Source organism: Akebia trifoliata, chromosome 7 (genome assembly GCF_017979445.1).
Source record: "Akebia trifoliata isolate Shusen 1 chromosome 7, ASM1797944v1, whole genome shotgun sequence".
NCBI classification, from domain to species: Eukaryota; Viridiplantae; Streptophyta; class Magnoliopsida; order Ranunculales; family Lardizabalaceae; genus Akebia; species Akebia trifoliata.
In genome coordinates, this window is record NC_141381.1 from 2345499 (window position 1) to 2366568 (window position 21070).

The following is a 21070-nucleotide window of genomic DNA, read 5'->3' on the forward strand; positions in this document are numbered from 1 at the left end:
GAAGAACATTGTAATCTAGGACCCAAGACAAGACTATGGACAAAAATTCAGATCCATTGGGCCTACACTAACGGCGGTGCCGAAAACCCCTTGAGTGGCACAGTGATATTGATCAATTTTTTCTTGAGATTTGTGCAATGTTAAGGCAACATGATTTGTGATGTAATAGAATAGAATTTAGATTCTTTGTAAAACACGAAAGTGTTCCGAATCATAAAGAAATCATAATCTAGTCTCTATCAGACCAGAGTCAAAATATCTCATCTCTTCTAAGGTTATCCTCTCCTATCTTCTTCTACATCCTTTCTTCTATTTTTAAAATTTTAGAGTTTTAGTTTATTTTATGATCAAGCTTTGTAAATAGAAGGAGTACGCTGTCAGTTTTAAGTCAAGATTAACAAAAGGAGCTTCACTTTCTTCCCACTCTCTTCTCTTTTAATTTTAATTTTTATTTTGCTTGTATTATTCTTGCTATGATCTGTGGCTAAACCTCTATTAGAGATGTTGATGAAGCCTAAGCAAGATCATCTTAGATAAGTTTAGGGTATATTCTTTACAGAAGCCAACTCCAGTTCCAACTCCAAAAGCTAGCTTGTGGAAGAAGCAAAAGTCTAGAGCCTGAAAAGTCACATCCAATAGAAGTTTGTTCATTATAGAAGTGTTTATTTGACAGTTTTTATTGTTGGATTCTGGTAAAATTACCAGAATACCCTTAATATTGATAATGCACCAAAATTGAGTAGAATACCTTAATAAGTATATAATTACTATATATATATATATATATATATATATATATATAGGGTTGGGTTCCGTAGACCACCATTACGACTCACATTGCGACACAGTGTTTTGTCTTATATGGGCAAAAATGTTTGGAATGGGCTGATTTTTTGTGAGGATGATCTCTATGGTGAGGAGATCACCCTTGCCAAAAATCAGCTCATTATGAAACTTCTAGCCCCATGTTTACAAGTTGAAAAATTTTAGACCGTCCAATTTTTGTAAATCAATTTTGATGGGGTTAGAAGTTTTGGAATGGGATGATTTTTTGCAAGGATGATCCCCTCATCACAGAGATCATTCTCACAAAAAATCAGCCCATTCCAAACATTTTTGCCCATATAAGACAAACACTGTGTCGCAATGTGAGTCGAAATGAGGGTCGTAGGAACCCCACCCATATATATATAGATTAGGATCTGTATACGCATAAAGCTACAACGTGTTTTGTCTTATATGGGAAAAAATGTTTGGAATGGGTTGATTTTTTTTTGAGGATGATCTCTATGGTGAGGAGATCATCCTTGCCAAAAATCAGCCTATTATGAAACTTCTAGCCCCATGTTTACAAGTTGAAAAATTTTAAACCGTCCAAATTTTGTAAATCACTTTTGATGGGGTTAGAAGTTTTGAAATGGAATGATTTTTTACAAGGATGATCCCCTCACCACAGAGATCATCCTCACAAAACATCAGCCCATTCTGAATATTTTTAATCATATAAGACAAAATTGTTGTAGCTTTATGAGTAGTTTTATGTGTCTACGGAACCCGACCCTATATATATATATATATTAAAAAATTATAAAAATTATTATTTTCAATTTAAATAAATTTATAAATTTTATAATTCTATTAAAAGTTTGGATAGCATCTCCTTTTGAAAATGAACATATGAAAATTTTCAGATAAAGAAATACTTGCATAATACACAATCCAACATCCATATAAAGATGAAGAGTATTTTGGTAATAAAGTAGTGATGATGAATTACTTTTGGTCTTGGTCGTAAAGATGAAGGATATTTTCGTAAAGATGAAAGGTATTTTAGTAATCCCCTTTTCTTTTTTAAGGTCAGGTTTGATTGAAAATTTGATTAAAGGTGAAGGGTATTTTGGTAAAAATGAATAATATTTTGGAAAATGAATAGTATTTTGCTAAAGACGAAGGGTATTTGATAATTTCCTTTTAATTTTTAAGGTTAAGTTTGATTGGAAATTTGATTAAAGATTAAGGGTATTTTGATAATTTTTTTTTTATTTTGTAAGTTTAAGTTTGGTTGGAAATTTGTTTAAATATAAAGGTATTTTGGTAAAGATGAAGGGTATTTTGGTAAAGATGAAATGTATTTTGGTAACGATGAAGAGTATTTTGGTAATTTTCTTTTATTTTTTAAGGTTAATTTTGGTTGAAAATTTGATTAAAGATTAAGGGTATTTGGTAATCTTATTTTATTTTTTAAATTAAGTTCAGTTGAAAATTTGTATAAAGATGAGGGTATTTTGTTAAAAATGAAGGGTATTTTAGAAGATGAAGGGTATTTTGATAAAGATGATAGTTATTTTAGTAATCTCATTTCATTTTTTAAGGTTAAGTTTGGTTGAAAACTTGAGTAAAGATGAAAGGTACTTTGATAACTACACTTGAGCCGTTTTACGTTTTTATTTTTTTATTTTTTAAATAACAGACAAATTAACAAAATTTTATGCAACACAACGACTAAGGGTATGAACACACCTAGAGATATGGAATAAAGAAAGAAGAAAATGGATGATACATTCATCTGGCAATGATACCTTTGTTGATCAGACTCTTTCAAGCTCAGAGCTTTTTCCTCATCTAGTAAAACCAAAATCCAGGTGTGACTGTGGAGGAGAAAATGATATGGAAAATGGTATGATCATTTAAAACCCAAGTCCCAGGTCATCCCACCAATGGAGCGTCCCTCACAACTTGTCTTATTGGTTTATTATGAACATGACAAATGGTGGTAAAGCCTATCTTTGTTGGGTTTTTGGAAAGAGATTATTTATCATTTTCTTAATAAAATGTCAACAGTTGCGACAACATGATTCTCTTGATGTGGCAATGCACAAAACCATAGATCTTTTTCTTTTGGATACACAAGGAAAAAGATCTATGGTTTTGTGCACGTCAAGATTGTCAGTTTATCATTTGTCAATGTCAAAATAGTAAATGGAATGAAAAAGGATTCCTGATTAATATCAAGATGCTATTACAGGGATTTTGTACTCTGGATGGGAAAAAAAATGTATAGCATCTCTTTGATTGTACACAATAGTAGTCATAAAACACACCTCGATTGTTATTCCCTTCGCATTGCAATATACATATAGTTGTATACTTTGCAGAGCTTTTCCGTTTGTACATTAAGTGTGCCACCTTGAATCTTCAAACCCAACAACGTTGTTGATAAGTTATTTGGATGTCAGGACAAAGGCTGAGCTGGAAGAAGCCCTTCATCCGGTTTGTGGCATCCTGTACCATAAGCTAGCTACTCCAATATCTCCAAAAAAATATATATTCAGAAGTACTGACTATGTCAATGAAACATGCATACTAGCAACCACTACTGAAAATCCACAAGGATGCTTCATAAAATATGTCATGTCTGGCTTAAGTGTCTTCAAGAATAAAGCACCAAAATCATGTCCATTGAAAAGCTCAAACCCACGACCACAAATTGTTCTTGACAAGATTTGAATCCACAACCTCCCTTATCAAAGGAGGATGAAGGAACATGTTCACATTCAACTTTCCATGTTTTTCTCTCATAGGCCTTCATACATCTGAGGAGCAAAAATCGATTTAATTTTGCTACTTTTGTTGTTTGCTGCAAGGAAAACAAGAGTCCTTCCATCTACCCTTAGCCAACTGAGGCTGGGATTTTTCCTTAGTCCTCGATCCTTCATCAACTTCCTAATCTTATTTACATCCTCCCATCTACCCGCGGCAGCATAAATATTTGAGAGAGCAATATAAGTTCCCAGATCTTTTGGATTCAACTTCCAAAGATGATTTGCTGAATACTCACCAACATCTATGGTACCATGAGTTGCACTTGCTCTAAGCAATGATGACCATATAATTTCATATGGCTCATATGGCATTTCTTCTACTATGCTCAATGCTTCTTCTAGATGTCCTTCCCTTCCTAGGATATCAATTAAACATGCATAGTGACTAGGATATCAATTAAACATGCATAGTGATCGATTGTGGGTTCCTTGATTAGTTTGAAATATTGATACCCCTCTTCCATGAGGCCGCTGTGACTGCAAGCAGAGAGGACTCCTACAAATGTGATATGGTTGGGCTCTATAGTTGGTGTATTTTGTAATTCTTGGAAGGTTTCAATGGCTGTTTGAGCATACCCATGTTGTGCTAGGCCGGCAATCATGGCATTCCACGTGGCTATGTCCCGTCCTGGCATACTATCAAAGAGTCTTCTCGCTTCCTTGATGCAGCCAGACTTAGTAAACAAGTCTACTAGGGCACTCATAACAAATACATCGGATCCAACATTGGGATTCGGCATAATTACCTGAGCATGAATCTGTCTCCCTTCTTCCACTACGGCAAGACTTGCACATGAATGCAATACACAGGAGAATGTGTAATAGTTTGGAGGCTTAGCTAGTCCTTCCAACAACATGAGTATGTAGAGTTCAAGTGCCTCTAGGCTTTCACCGTTCCGTGAAAAACTGGATATCATTGAAGTCCACAAAACTAGATAGGGGGAATGAATTTGGTTAAAGACCCATATTGCATCATCCAAACAATGGAACTCTGTATACATCATGACCAATGAGCTAGCAATATTGGAACCATCACTACAATTGGTTCCACGAAAACCTAACTTTGTAACTAGAGCATGCAATTGCTTATCTTGGTACAGACCTCCAATTTGGACCAAAAGTGATGTCAAAATCATTTCATTCAGTTCCATACCCACCTGAAGGGCTTCATAAAACAAGCTAACCGCTTTATTTGTATGCCCATTTCGCATGTACCCTTGAATTGCCAAATTAAAAGCCGTAATATCTTTTCTGCGAATTCCATCGAAAACCTTCCGAGCATCAGGGACGCATCCCTCATCTACATATATCTCGAAAAGAGCACAACCAATAAATAGATCCACTACAACCCCAATTGTCTTAATGATCAGGCTATGTATTTGCCGGACTGAAGACAGACTAACAGCTCTACAAGCCCAAAGAACAGTTGCAAAGGTCACATGATCAGGACTCATGCCAGAGTCACGCATCGTACCAAAGAGCTCCAGAACTTCTTTACCACTAAAATTTCCAGCAATCATTGCATTCCATGATACCACATTTGGTGTGGAAATCTCCAAGAAAGCCTTTTTTAGCACTGTCCACTACATTGCAATTGGTGTACGTATTGATTAACGCAGTCCCAACAAACACATTGGATCGCAACCACGATGCTTTTACTATATGAGCATGGACTTGTTTTCCCTCGAATATACAACGACAACCAGCGATAGCGGTTAAAACACAAGTAAAGCCAAATTCATTTGGTGCGAAATTTTCTGTCTCTATCATGGTTTTGAACAACCTTAACGCCTCATCTAAATTCCCTTCCCTGGTGTAACCCATAATCATGGAAGTAAAAGCAGTAACATCTCTCTGGATAATTTTGTCGAATATTTGGCGCGCATTTTTTATCGATCCGAATTCATTATTTGATCAAACAAGTGTAAGTGATCAGGTCTGGAAAGTTTGAATCGAGGAGCTTTATCATGTAAGCATGAACTTGCAATGCGAATGGGTAATTGTTGGTTTCGAAACAGGCCGCCTTGAGAACTAATCTGAAGGTGATGGTGTCTGGTTGGTGAGAACCAAAGATGATCATCTCGAGGAAGAGATGGAGAGATGGAGAGATGTAAGGAAATGATGTTGGTGTGAACATGCAGATATGATGGTGTTCCATCATATCGAGGAAGAGATGGAAAGATGATCGTCTCGAGGAAGAGATGGAAAGATGATCGTCTCTGGTTGTTTTAACAGAGAGAGAGAGAAGAGGAGAAGGCGTTTCTGGTTGTTTTAACAGAGAGAGAGAGAGAGAGAGAGAAGAGGAGAAGAATTAAAAGGTTTCATTAATGACATGGCTGCTGAAATATGATGCGGCAGCTGACTCATTAAATGGGTGACGTAGACTCTAAGCCACGTCAGAACTGTGAGAATCTCACTGTCCAAACTGTGAGAATCTCACTGTCCATGCGAAACTTTATAATGTTTTTGAAAGATTCGTAAGTCTATCAATCATTATTGAGTTATGGGTCCCATCGCTAAAACTTTTTGTATTGACATTGGTAAGTCTTTGGGATCAATAACTCAAAACAAAAAAATTAAAAAAAATTCATGTATTATATCTGTAACTCCAAGTCCCAAAAATAAAAAATTCTTGACATAGAAAAGCTTTAATGGTGATTTCTAATCATAATTGGGATTAATAATCTTAAAAAAATAAATAAATAAATAAATTTATGTATCATATCAGCAACTCCAAATCTAAAAAATAAAAAATTCTTGAATTAAAAAGCTTTAATGGTGATTTCCAGCCATAATTGGGATCACTAACCCCAAAAAATTAAGGATGGCTATGAATGTACTCATATTATGAATGTGCATATCAAAAGAAATGAGTAATCAATCTGTACTCCTCGTGATACACAACATTACATCTTCATAATCTGAATTAAGCACGTGGCATACAACCCTATCCCTTATCTCTAAATTACTTCCTTAAGATACCACGTGTCAATTCTGAGATATCTATGTGATATAGATGGCTAAGTTGGAAAAACATTCCAGAGAATTTTTAAAAGGTGCGTGCGCCATTTTGTCACCTTATGTCATTCCAGCATTTTCCTAGGAATATGATGTCTTTGAAGTTGGAGAAATGTGATCCATCTCTTGTTAAATTTACCCACGTGATATTTATGGGACTCATTGACGGTATGGATATGTGATCCATCTCTTGTTAAATTTACCCACAAAATATCAGTTTGATTGATGATGTGCATTGATTTTAGCATTGTCTTAAAGAATGATTTTGAATCGTTGGATTCAAACTCTTTTTCAAGAGCATAGATCAGTTATCAAATACTATGATTTTTGGTATGTAAGTTTATCAAGGGATGGACAACATATCCATATGATCAGTGGGTCCCAAAAATACCACGTGACATGAATTGGGATGCCACTTAACCTTTGTTAGATACGACACAATGTTCCAGATCCCTACCCTTTGTATCTACGCTAAATTGAGTAAAGTGAGTGTGCAAAAAAAAAAAAATATATATATATATATATATATATATATATGATATTTTATCATGACTTTTTTTATTAATTATTTTCTTCATGATAAATTTAAAATGCACTTGCATGAATCTACGTGGATATAGGACTGCTTTACAAAAAATGGTAATTCATTATTTTTAACAATAAAATGGTGAACAACCACAACATTTTATAAATTTTTGCCATCTTACTTACAATCACACGAATGCATATCTATAGAGATATGTCTCTATTACATATAATTATAATTTGTTATTTTTATAAATCTAATGGTGAAGAACCACATGTTTCATATATTTTTCCCCCTCACTTACAAACAAGATATTAATGGTGAGAATGTAATTGGATTTCATAGAGGAAAATTCCTAAAAATAATTACAACGAAGATAATTCGTTTAGTAGTGTAACTTAAACTATGCAAGTTCCCATCTTTAACGGTTAGGTGATAGTCCTAGTGGTCACAACTATCTTCAATTCTTGAAGCATTCAAGCAAATCTTTGTGGTTTTGAGAAAACAAGGAACCTGGTCCTACAAACCCGAGTTAAGGCCACACAACAATAGACGAGCATTAAGATCAGAGTTTTTTGTACAAAATAATAGGCACAAAAGTGATAGCTCAATAGCAAGTGTAAGAAACCCCACCCCTCTCTCTCTCTCTCTCTCTCTCTCTCTCTCTCTCTACACAATCAGTTAAAACTTAAAGTATTTTATTTTAAACATAGATGATTAAAAATGTATATCTATAGAGATATTATTTAAAAAAAAAAGATTAATAAAAGAGTAGAATTGGAGTGACTACGCAAGACATTGTGGTAGACACTTCACTGATGTGGAGGCGTAGACATTACCATAGATGATTTTCATGCACATCTTGAGGAAACACATCTATGGCTCGACTTTAACACAGTTTTGTGCAATCACTTAAATATTTTTTTAATAAAAATCATGCATTCCTTTTAACTAAATAACACATGATCTTATTCAAAACTGAATATACACCTCAATTTTTGAACCAACCAATATTTTTATTGTTATATGCTTCGTTTATGATCTAAAAGAAATAATTTTTTAAGAAATTGAAAATGCCTCATGACTAACCAATAACTCCAAGAATAATTTATATTTGTAGTAATGTCAGATGCTAATATAAGCTCTGAATTAAACATGTTGAAAGCATTTCCAAAAAAAAAATAAAAATAAAAATAAAAAGATAAGTTGGGGGATATAGCTTGGATAAATTCGATTGATGAAGCCATGGATGAAACCGATGCTTGGGGAATGAATGCCTTGGGTGCATCGGTTGCTTATGCAGCTAGTAGAGTATAGTAGTGATAGTAAAGTAAAGTAGTGTAGTATAAGTCAGTAAGAAACTACTAAGAAACCGAGGGTACTCGTAGATCAGATTAAGGCTATATGGCTCATTCCGTAAACCCCACTCTAAGGCTTCTTGATAAACAGGGCGGGTTGACTTCAAGCGATGGCTGGGTAGGCCAATCTTTGGATAGCATTCTAATCATTTAAAAAGAAGTAATCACACATTCAGGCACTTCCATCACTCCCTTGGTAAAAAATAAATAACATATATTGTAGCAATGTTGATTGTGCTGTCGATTCCAAAAATTGTTTTTATCAGAAAAAATAGTGTCGATGTTATGTACAACAAGAGGGAAATCATTCCAACCAACTTATACGTTAAAATTTAGAACAATCTCAATATTGAAAATATATATGTATTATGCATAATTGAGAACTAATCCCACAAGCAAAATGACTACAAAACACTCATTAGAATATTGTTAAAATGAAGAGTCAAGGTTGTGGATGAAGATTAAATGTGAACAACTGACATCCTAATCTCATTTCATAACTTCCTTAAGAAAATACATAACATGGACCATTTTTAATAGATCCTACGCTTGGGTCCAAGTCTAGCACAATTATTTGAATAGGTCCTCCCAGAGAGCATAACATTGACTTGATTATTCTATCGACAACAAATTTCACAAATCTACCTCAAGATTTGTGTAATAAGATCACATGATTTTATTGACTTTGATCAGATGGAGATATAGATCTCATTGTTTTCTTCTAATTAATAGTTAAGTACAAAAATAAAGATTACATGTGTAACTTTCTTCACTCTGGGTTTCGGGCTTAACAGGTTGAGAAAAGACTTTTTAATATACTGATAGTTGTTTTCAGTGTTTGATCTTCTATAAAGGTTTATATATATTTTCTTCTCTCAAGGCTTCGTGTTTTTTCAATCGAGAATGAGTTTTTGACTTCTAAAAAAGGACTTTTGAATTTATCTTCTCTTGAATCAGAATCAAGTCTTTCTTGAAGAGTTTTATAGAAGAAACTACGATTAACTGGAATATATAGCCAGAAATGAGCAACTAAATATTTTAAAACTCACATTACATCAATCAATAGTACTTACTATAACATTTTCTTTTTATACAAATCTAATTGACCAAATGAAAGTATTAAACATGCATTTCATTTTATATATCAAAACAAGGCAACAGATACATAATACACAATGGTGGAGTAGTGGAATTAAATAGTTGGGATTTACTACTGGATCATTTCCAAATAAGACATGATGTTTCATAATAAAGTATTAGTTCCTGATTTTGTAGCTAGTCGTCGTTTACCATACTTACGGGATCATTTATCCAGCTTAAACTGGCCGTTTGACGTAACCATAAACAATGGGTCTCTTTTCGATGTGTCAAAACGTTCGACTACTATAGATTGTTAGTGATCACTGACTAATCATCTTCGTCTATGCCTATCAGGCGTGCATGTGATTCCCAAATGTACACTCCATTTGTATACGACCACCTTTACATTATAAGTTCACTGGTAAAGATAAAGAGAAATAAACTCGAATTCCAGTTGTAACTCCACTCTCATACGCGACCCATACCACGTATGAGCTTGGTGGTGAAAATGAATGGTTACTGAGTATCCACATTTAAAATTCAAATACAATAGTAAAATATAATTTATAAATTTTTTTTTTTAATTCATAGAATTTCATCCCCTTCAATACTTTTGTATTGAATCATATTTTAAATGTGACAAGCATCTCAGTGGGCACAAATGGAGCATTTTGCTTGTGAGCAAATTTGCTGCTGCATTGTGAGCATTACTCGTATTTAATGCATTTCAAGTGTGTCCAGGGGCATTTCTAAATCACCCAAAATTTAAGGAGTGGGGTTGTTTTGTTTACACCATTTGGATATGTTCGTATGCAGTACTTATTTTATTTGAGGGTAAATTATTTAAATATATATATATATATATAAAGAGAGAAAATAGAGAAAGCAAGATCACTAGAATTAAGTGGGGAAAAACACCTTGAAAGCCATAGTTATAAGTGGAAAGAACGACTGGAATGGGTCGGACGGTTTGCTTATGGCATAGAGAAGTTATCTCAGAAGGCTGCCACTAATTTTGTGATGTTGCAGCTCAAGAAAATGTTCCCTAATGCAATAGAACCAGTAAGATCTTTGGTTTCTTACTTAACCCTAATTTTATCAGTTACATCACTTCATCATCTTTTGAAGAAAATCTTAACAATGATTCATAATGACCAAAAGCAATGTGGAACCAACACCACTCCAAAGGGATCTCTCTTCTTTCTAGTACCCAATGGGCTATCAATCAAAGGCGGAGGTTATGTCCTCTATTTAAATCTATATGGTATTTTAGAAACACCCTCCTGTTAAATTGGAGATATTAGGTTTACCCCCTTGCAAAATGCAAGATTAGGTTTACCTCCCTTGACCATAAGTCAACAATGCTTTTACTTGATGATTTAACAATGAAATTTTGATTTAGAAATTTAAATATTTTAATAGCATTTTGAAAGAAAATTTTCTAAAATTTCACTGTTAAATCATCAAGAAAACGCAACATTGACTAACGGTCAATGGGTGGGGAGGTAAACCTACTATCACCTATTTAACATGGGGTATTTCTAAATACCCTAATCTTTATTGTGTCTTATTTTCTACTGTTGACATGGAGTAAGAATTTGTGTTTCATATAAAAGCATAACTCATGTCCGTTTACTACATACATTACCCACTTAGTCAGCGTCATAATCATGTCATATATATCCCAAAAATGGGGGCGAAAAATGTTTTCATCTCTTTTCTTATCTATATGGAACCCTTGAATTGCACCAAAGCACTCCTTATTACATTAATGGATAAGAAAACCATGTTTAGAAACTCGAATTAGACATATATGAAAAATATATAATTTTACTAGTAATACAGTTACTACTGAGAATTTATTAATAGATATTTAAATATAATAAAATTACTTTTACGACTTATCCCAAATGTTAGGTTTGCAACATGAATCATACTTTTCAAACAATTCCACTTAGAGAGAGACATCCATTATCAAGGTGTAGGTCTTTAGATCTTTTCTTACTTTTGACTCTTCTTCTAGTTTATCCAGAGCTTTCTACTTGTTAAGGTTTCAATCTGATATCTTATAGGATCAAAACTGGATTGACCTTGTCCTTATCTGATAAGGACCCGATCCGTTTATATGTTAGAAATTATATAAATGTATGAAGTTTATTTAGATTTTGTACATCAAATTGGGTTCGGTCCAATCCGGACCCGATCCTATTGTTTTTTTTTTTTTTTGATTGATAAGCTGGGGTTAAAAGGACCCCACCCTAAAACACTACTAGCGAGTGTAGATACAAATTAAGTCTTCCTCAACAATTCTCCAAAGTTCTTGAGGAACATTACATATATCTTCAATAACGAAAAAACCATCTGAATAAGTACCCAATTTCGCTAAATAATTCGTTGCCCGATTTGTTTCTCTCCACAAATACTCAAACGAACAACTCACAAAATTTTGGCTCTGTTCTGCAATTTCCAGTAGCATTTCCTCATATTTACATGATGAAACGATTTCATTCTTTATGCATTTAATAGATTATAAAGAATCGGAAGAAATCAGAATACGATTCAGTCCCCTCGCCTTTGCATATCTCATAGCTTCTAAAATTGCTTGCAACTGAATTTGGATAATGTCATCTGCGGAAATATTGCTCCAACCTATAAAAAGTAATGTACCATCGCTATTTCTGCCAATAAACCCCAAACCCGAGTCTTGCACTGATCGAACTCTATCAGTATTAATTTTCACCACGTCCACCTCTAGTTTTGACCAAGAAATGAGCTTTAAATCTGAATTAACAATGGAGTAGCAGCAGCTCCAATTGTTTAAAATCTGCCCATATACATGACTAAATCTTTCCTCAATTGATAAGCCATCAAACCGGTTTTGTATCACCTCTCCAACCTATTTCAAAACTTCCTTTGGGGAATTAATTTCTACAAACACTCTCTGATTTCTTTCCTTCCAACAGTAGTAAACCACTACACAAAAAGAAGTATAAAGCAATTGTTTTATCTGTTTACATTGAAATCTCACACTCTTAATCACCTGAATTTCCGCCTCTATTGAGTCCACTCCTACTCACAAAATTCCAAACTTCTTCAAACACTCAATCCATATCCATCTAGTATATGGACATCGAAAGAACAAATGATTATTTGTCTCTTGATGGCTATAACACAAAGAGCATTGAGACACCCATTTGAATCCCTTCTTATTTAGATTTTCCACTGTAGAAAGCCTCTTCTGAACCGCTAACCATGCAATAAAAGAAAACCTTGGAATACAATTACTCCAAATAATTTTCTTCCAACCAATTGGCTCTTGCCTTTCACATAGCGCCTTGTGAGCCGATTTAGACGAGAATTGTCCATTTGATGTAAGTTTCCAAATTATTCTATCCCTCATCAGCATCTTAGGAATTGATCTCTCTGAAATGATATCAATAATTGTTTGCATGCGATTATTATATGGTCTTGGAAACACCTACCTTCTGTCCACAATAAAATTTCGAATAACTGCATTTGAGTGACTATTGAACTGATTTATAACTCGGTTGCCAAATCTAGAAATAATGCTCCCTTCTTGTAACCATGGATCCTTCTATATGTACGTGTCTTCCCCATTTCCAATTAAAAATCGGACATGCTTTCTAACAAATTCTCTCTCATTTAAAATACCTCGCCATGCCCAGGACGCATTATTTGGGGGTTGGCATCCCCAGATATCTGCATCCCCCACATATCGCTTCCTCATCCATTTTTCCCATAGAGATTTATTCTCCACCAATCTCCAGAATAATTTAGCCATACCAACTTTGTTTATATCCCTAAGACGTCGAATGCCAAGTCCTCCTTTTTCGAACGAACTACAAATTCTAGCCCAACTGATTGGATGAATAGAACGCTCAAGAAAGGGACCACTCCACAAAAAATTATTAAGAATGTTCTCAATCTTTTTCAACACACTCACCGGGATATTGAAAGAAGCAGACCAATAGACTTGAAAACTTGATAAGACAGATTTAATTAATTCAAGTCTTCCCGCATACGACAAAAGATTCGATTTCCACCCCTCTACCCTTTTGGATATTTTATCGATCAAAGGTTGACAAAGTGTATGAGTAAGTCTAGAAGAGAATAAAGGGAGACCCAAATATTTGATAGGGAAATTTCCTTTAGAGAATCCAAGAATAGCAAGAATATCATTATGATTTTTACAAGATTCACAAAAAAAAAAAAAATTGTCTCTTTGCTTCATTAACTTGAAGACCGGAAGCCTTGTAAAAAAGAATTAGAACATCTCAAATAGATTTTATTGACGATTCCTCATTATTAGAAAAAATTAGAACATCGTCAGCAAAAATCAAATGGGAAATGCCCGGACAGCCCATAACTCTAGGAATACTCAATTGATTTGAAGAAACAAACTGATTAAGGATACAAGAAAAAGCTTCTATAATCATCGTAAATAGATAAAGAAAAAGAGGATCTCCTTGTCTCAGACCACTTTCACTTCTAAAAAACCCATGAGAAGTACCATTAATAAGAATTGAAAAACTGGGTGTGGACACACATTCCATAACACGTTCTACCCAAATTGAAGGACATCCTAATTGAAAAAGAATTGATTTCAAAAAGCCCCAATTAACACAATCGTAGGCTTTCCCAATATCAATTTTGGCACAAAAGGTTTCTGGAGATTTAGAATTGTGAAAATTGTGGACCATTTCATGAGCAAGAAGAATATTGTCTTGTATATTTCTTCCCTTAACAAAAGCCGATTGATTAGGAGAAATAATATCAAGAAGACAAACGGCTAACCTATTTGCAAGTAATTTGGAAATAACCTTGTAAATAAAGTTGCAAAGGGCAATAGGTCTATATTTTTCAAGGCAATTGGCATTCTCTTCCTTTGGGATTAAACAAATTAATGTGGCATTAATTTCCCTCAGCATCCTCCCCTTTTTAAAAAAATCTAACACTGCTACACACACATCTTCACCCACAATATCCCAGAAATTATTGAAAAATTCACCCCCAAATCCATTCGGTCCAGGAGATTTGTTCCTTGGGGAAGCAAATATGACAGATTTTATCTCCTCCTTTGTAATAGCATTTGATAATATTTGCACATGTTCCTCAGAGAATTTTGAATTGAAAGGCACATGCATACTTATAGTATTGTTTGGGTTGCGAAACATTTCTGAAAAATATTGAGTGACTCATGCTCCAATCTTTCCTTCATCTTTGAGTAATTCTCCTTGATCCGTGAGCATCTCCATAATTCCATTCTTTGCAATATTCGTGGCTACTTAGCTGTAAAAAAATCGAGTATTTCTATCCCCTTCCCGAAGCCATTGTATCCTTGACTTTTGCCTGTACATACTTTCTTCATTGTCTAGCTCAAAATTATACACCCTCAGAGCCTCCACTTCCTGACCTTGGAGATTATTATTCATCGGCTCCCTCCGAATTTGATTTTGGATTCTAAACAAATTATCTTTGGCTTCGATTTTCCGCCTGTGAATAGACCCAAAAATATTCCTATTCCAATCTCTTATGGAATTTTTCACCGCCCGAATTTTTTTTGTGAGTTGAAACATAGGAGTACCTGTGATTTCCTGGTTCCAAGCATTGAACACCACTTCTTTCAAGCCTGGCTTTCCTATCCACAAAGAAAAAAATTTAAAAATTTTCAGGCCACTTGTAGAATTCCTTGGAAATTCCCATTTTAGTGGAGTATGATCAAAAACTCCACAAGGTAAGTACCTCAAACTCATCTGAGGAAATTTAACTACCCACGCCATATTAATTAAAGCCCTATCCAATCTGCACAGAATCCGTCTGAACTTGTTCTCAAATCTTGAGCACCAATTGAATTAATGAATTCATTAAAATCACGCATAGAACGACTAGAAGCAGGTCGACCTCCAACCTTTTCTTCTTGAAAACGAACCGTATTGAAATCGCCCAACACGATCCAAGGTTCTGGCGTGACTAAATTTCTAAGATCTGTCCACAGTAATCTTCTATCGTTCTCAAAATTTTCAGCATACACAAACGACATAAAGTTAATGAATCCATCTCGAATTCGGGTAACTTTACAATGGATCACTTGACTTGATTCAAAATTCTTGTGCACAAAAAAACACAATGGATTCCATCCCATCCATATCCGACCATAAAATGAGAATCATAATTATCGATGAACTTCAAATTTTTACAAAGTTTTTTTTTGAAACTTCCCTGCTTCTTCTGTCTGCACTTTTGTCTCACAAAACCCCATCAACTCAGCTTTCTCCTCTTTAATAAAGTCACGAATAGCTTTTCTCTTTCGTGCATAATTCATACCTCGAACATTCCACATTATCACTGACATTAAGACAAATTGATTGGATTTCCCTTGCTAGGGACAGCTTTAGATCTCGTGGTTCTATTTGTGATCTCCCCCACATTCTTTTTCTTTATGTTTCTCATACTCTGTTTTTTCACCATTTTTGCGTTACTAGCGCTAGCAGCATCAGACTCTTCCAGATTCGTTCCTGTTCTTTCCTTGCTATTGCTAACAGATACTTGCACATGCTCTGTTTCAAGATTTTCTACTTCATTTTCCAAAGCTTGGAAAGCATTTTCCATTCTCATCGGTTGAACATTTAGAACCAACTCCAGATTTGCTGCCAAAACCGGATTGTCCACTTCATGCTAGGCTCCAACTGGTGTACCCATATCCGCTCCAAATTTTTTTGAGGAAGACCCACGTCTACTAACTACACGGTTCCATCCATCTTTTGTTGGAGTAGATTCCGGCCTTGACTCTCTCACAAAAGACTCCGTATCTCCACCCAACTCCGACCCACATGCTGATTTCGAATTTGAAACACCTCTAATTTCGGAATTTGTTGCAGCCACGTCACTCTCATCATCTCCAATTTGATCCATCCTACCTGCACCTGCGGCAGCCCCCATCTCATCCAAAACATCCAATTTTTCTCTTACAGCATCATTGTTATGCCCCATCTATTCCGATATCACGTCGTTTACCCCTACTGGCTTTGCAGCCCAAGTAACAATCGGTATTGCAGGTTTCTTCCTTTTCAACTTCGGACATTGATCATGGCTATCATCAAAAGTTGCACACACTTTGCACGGATTCGGTTTCCATTCATAAACCACGTGTTGATTGTATTTCGTTCCATTCTCCCTCTCTAGAATAACTATGTCTGGGAATGCACATTTGTAATCAATCTCGATGCATATACGAGCAAACCCAAGTCGTGATCTATTAGCAGTTGCCTCATCCGATTGCAATGGAGTTCCTATTCTACTTCCTATTCGACCCAAACAGATTGGAGACCAAAACTGAATTGGCAGATGAGGAAGTCTAACCCAAATTGAAATCGTAGAGAGCATTTCACGAATAGGTTTAGCATCCACCGACCATTTTCGGAGAATTAAAGGCCTACCTCCAATACTCCAAACTGTAGAATTAAGAACCATATTGCAGTCCTTTGAATTACTGAATTTAAATAAAATAAATCCATCCTCCATGGAGAACATCTCAAGATTACCTTTAATTTTCCACATTCTTTGAACTGCCATTTTTAAACCATGAAAGTAAGGCCTTTTCCCTAGGAGATATCCCACCAGAGAGTTCTCCCATCTAGATGCTTCAGATTCTATCTCCTCTGCTGGCAATAAAATCGTATCACCATTGATCACGTCGGGGAAAAAATCAAGCCTTTTCTTTATCGAAGAAGGGCTACCACCCTTTAGAAGATCTTTCCAGGAAACTCCGGACGGAGAGGCCACCATTAAATCCTAGAGTAAAAAACTACATACGGAAAGTATGGTGATTCTATATTCTTCTCCGCAAAGAGGGAGAAAATCGAATCTTCCTACACCTTTCTTTTGATAGTTTCTCTCTCTAGAACCTCAGAGCTTCCACATTTTTAAGGTTTATTTTGTTTCACTAATTATTTTGGATTAATATGAAAGAAAGAAAGAAAACCCCCGATCCTATTGTTACTGTATCAGGTTTGGATATATAATTATTGAGATTTGATACTTATCGAATAAGTTCCGAATCCAATCTTTAGAAATTGGTAACAAATCGACCCCAATCCATTGACAGCCATAGTGCTGAATTACTTAGTCATGGAAAACATACTTGCTGAGTGGGTTTTTTTAATTTTAAATAACTGCAAACTTTGTTGTCCCAAAATCAAAATGTATTTGTTCACTAAAATCAATCCTTGAATTTGATTACAAATCCAGTATCTAGTTTCACGTTGGGGAACAAACCCGAATTCTATCGGTTGTTACTCCTATGACTTGGTTGGCAAGTCCACCAATTTGTATGAGAATCTTCGGGATCCTGTGGGGAATCTCTTTTTTGGAGGCAAGGCTGTGAGTATGGACTACGTTGGTTCGGTGCATGGAGCATATACAACGGGAGTGTTGGCTGCAGAAGATTGTCGAAGATACCTTCTAGAGCAAGTAGGCAACTTGGAAATGTCTCAACTTGTTTCTTTGAGGGGTGAAACCATTGAAACAATGATTCCACTCCAAATCTAAAGGATGTGAGATTTTTTTTTTTTTTTTTTTCTTTGGGGTAAAAATACTTTCAGATTCTTGAAAGCTTGAAGGGATATGCAGAGGCATTACTTCTCATTTTATACCATAAGTTATTATTGATTATTAAGTATTTATATTACTGTTGCGGAAAGTTTGTGGAATGTTTCAAAACTAGGACACCTTGGGGCAACCCAAGATTATCAATTTAAATCTACATAGGTTTCTTATCTCTAGTATCAGGTTTTACATGGAAATAATGTTGGACAGCTTCAACCTCACATTAAGTTTTGAGAAGTTTAAGTAGCTTATTTGTTTTTTTTTTTTTTTCTTTTGTATTCGGCTTTGTTGTCAATTTCTGTTCTATTATTCTGTGTCCTTTGATGGTTTTCACGACCTTCTCATTGGATTCTTTTCGATCCCTCTTATGGATGAAATCTCTTTAATTACAAATAATAATAATAGCTAATTTGTAATACACATTGCCTGATTTTTGTGGTTATTATTGAAATGGACTGATAGTTTTTTGTGGTTTGTCTAAAATGATCTCTGCATTATGACAGTAATTGCATAGTGTGCTCATAATCTATATTTATCATATACAGTAGTTTTAATTTCTACTTTTTATTTTAAAAAACATAATTAAAAATATGTGACCAATTAGTCGCAAATCACATAATATCAATTGAACGATGCCAAAACTAGTTTAATTGTATGAGGGAATTAGCTTGATTTACAATAAGATTAATTTGGATTGTACTTATTAAAAAAAAAAGAAGATCAATTTGGTTTAAAAACTAAAATTGCCTACAAAATTAAAATAATGCATAATTAAATTTATTTAATAATATATGACATCCACCCATCTCTCTTTGTCTCCCAATCTATCATTCAAAATTTCAAATGATGAAGGGGGATTTTTTTTTATCAAATCATTTTTTCAAAGAAAGAGAATTTTATCAAATCATTTCCTAAGGATGAGGCTTTTCCTTAGAGAGTTGCTATTGGCACCTCAACTTATACTTATTACACATCAATTAGAAATAAAGAAAATAAGTGAATGGTTGGGGTGCCAACACATCAATTTCGGTTATTTATTTATATATGTCAAAGTCACGAAATCTAAAAAGATAAACTATGATGAATTAAGAAGAACATTATAATCTACGACCCAAAACAAGACTATGGACCAAAATTCAGATCCATTGGGCCTACACTAACGGTGGTGCCGAAAACCCCTTGAGCGGCACGGTGATGTTGATCAATTTTCCTCGAGATTTGTGCAATGTTAAGGCAACATGATTTGTGATGTAACATAATAGAATTTAGACTCTTTGTAAAACACGAAAGTGTTCCGAATCATAAAGAAATCATAATCTAGTCTCTATCAGACCAGAGTCAAAATATCTCATCTCTTTTGAGGTTATCCTCTCCTATTTTTAAATTTTTAGAGTTTTAGTTTATTTTATGATCAAGCTTTGTAAATAGAAAGAGTACTCTGTTAGTTTTAAGCCAAGATTAATAAAAGGAGCTTCACTTTCTTCCTACTCTCTTCTCTTTTTAATTTTATTTTTATTTTGCTTGTATTATTCTTGCTATGATCTGTGGCTAAACCTCTGTTAGAGATGTTGATGAAGCCTAAGCAAGACCATTTTAGATAAGTTTAGGGTATGTTCTTTACAGAAGCCAGTTTCAGTTCCAACTCCAAAAGCTGGCTTGTGGAAGAAGTAAAAGTCTAGAGCCTGAAAAGTCACATCCAATAAAAGTTTGTTCATTACAGAAGTACATAAGCTAGAAATTAATGTTTGTTTGACAATTTTTTATTGTTGGATTCTGGTAAAATTACCAGAATACCCTTAATATTGATAATGCACCAAAATTGAGCAGAATACCTTAATAAATATATAATTACACTATATATATAGGGTCAGGTTCAAGGGCAATATGAGAAAACATATGAGAAAACTTTCGATGGTAAATAAAATTTTAAAATATAGGTTAGAAATTTTGGATTGAGCTGATTTTTTGTGAGGATGATCTCTATGACGGAAAGATCATCCAAAAATAAAATCAGCCCAATCTGAAACTTCTAACCCCATTAAAAGTGATTTAGAATGTGGACCGTCGATTTTTTACCAATTTTTATCACAAATTTGTAAATCACTTTTGATGGATTTAGAAATTTCTGATTGAGCTGATTTTTTGTGAGGATGATCTTCTCATCATAGTGACCATCCTTGCAGAAAATCAGCTCAATCCAAAACCTCTAACCCTTACTTTGAAAAACGAAAGTTTTCTCATATGTTTTCTCATATGGCCCTTGAACCTGACCCATATATATATATATTAAAAAATTATAAATATTATTATTTTCAATTTAAATAAATTTATGAATTTTATAATTTTATTGAAAGTTTGATAGCATCTCCTCTTGAAAATGAACATATAAAAATTTTTAGATAAAGAAAATACTTACATAATACACAATCCAGCATCCATATAAAGATGAAGAGTATTTTGGTAATAAAGTAGTGATGATGAATTGTTTTTTATCTTGGTAGTAAAGATGAAGGATATTTTCGTAAAGATGAAAGGTATTTTAGTAATCCCCTTTTATTTTTTAAGGTTAGGTTTGGTTGAAAATTTGATTAAAGATGAAGGGTATTTTGGTAAAGATGAAGGGTATTTTGGAAAATGAATAGTATTTTGGTAAAGACGAAGCGTATTTGATAATTTCCTTTTATTTTTTAAGGTTAAGTTTTGTTGGAAATTTGATTAAAGATTAAGGGTATTTTGGTAATTTCATTTTATTTTGTAACTTTAAGTTTGATTGGAAATTTGATTAAATATGAAGGTATTTTGGTAAAGATGAATGGTATTTTGGTAATTTATATTAAGGAAGGGTATTTTGGTAAAGATGA

At 34.2% G+C, this 21070-nt stretch overlaps 2 protein-coding genes across 2 annotated transcripts; both read right to left on the reverse strand.

Moving 5' to 3' along the window:
• Window positions 1-3036: 3036 nt before the first annotated feature.
• LOC147397955 (pentatricopeptide repeat-containing protein At2g34400-like) lies at window positions 3037-5904 on the reverse strand. The gene has a single exon (XM_086447048.1). The coding sequence runs from the start codon at window positions 5120-5122 to the stop codon at window positions 3971-3973; it is 1152 nt and encodes a 383-aa protein (XP_086303174.1). The 5' UTR covers window positions 5123-5904; the 3' UTR covers window positions 3037-3970.
• A 10691-nt stretch (window positions 5905-16595) lies between these two features.
• On the reverse strand, window positions 16596-17390 carry LOC147397956 (uncharacterized). Its single transcript, XM_086448891.1, has one exon. The coding sequence runs from the start codon at window positions 17388-17390 to the stop codon at window positions 16596-16598; it is 795 nt and encodes a 264-aa protein (XP_086305017.1).
• Between the last annotated feature and the right edge of the window lie 3680 nt (window positions 17391-21070).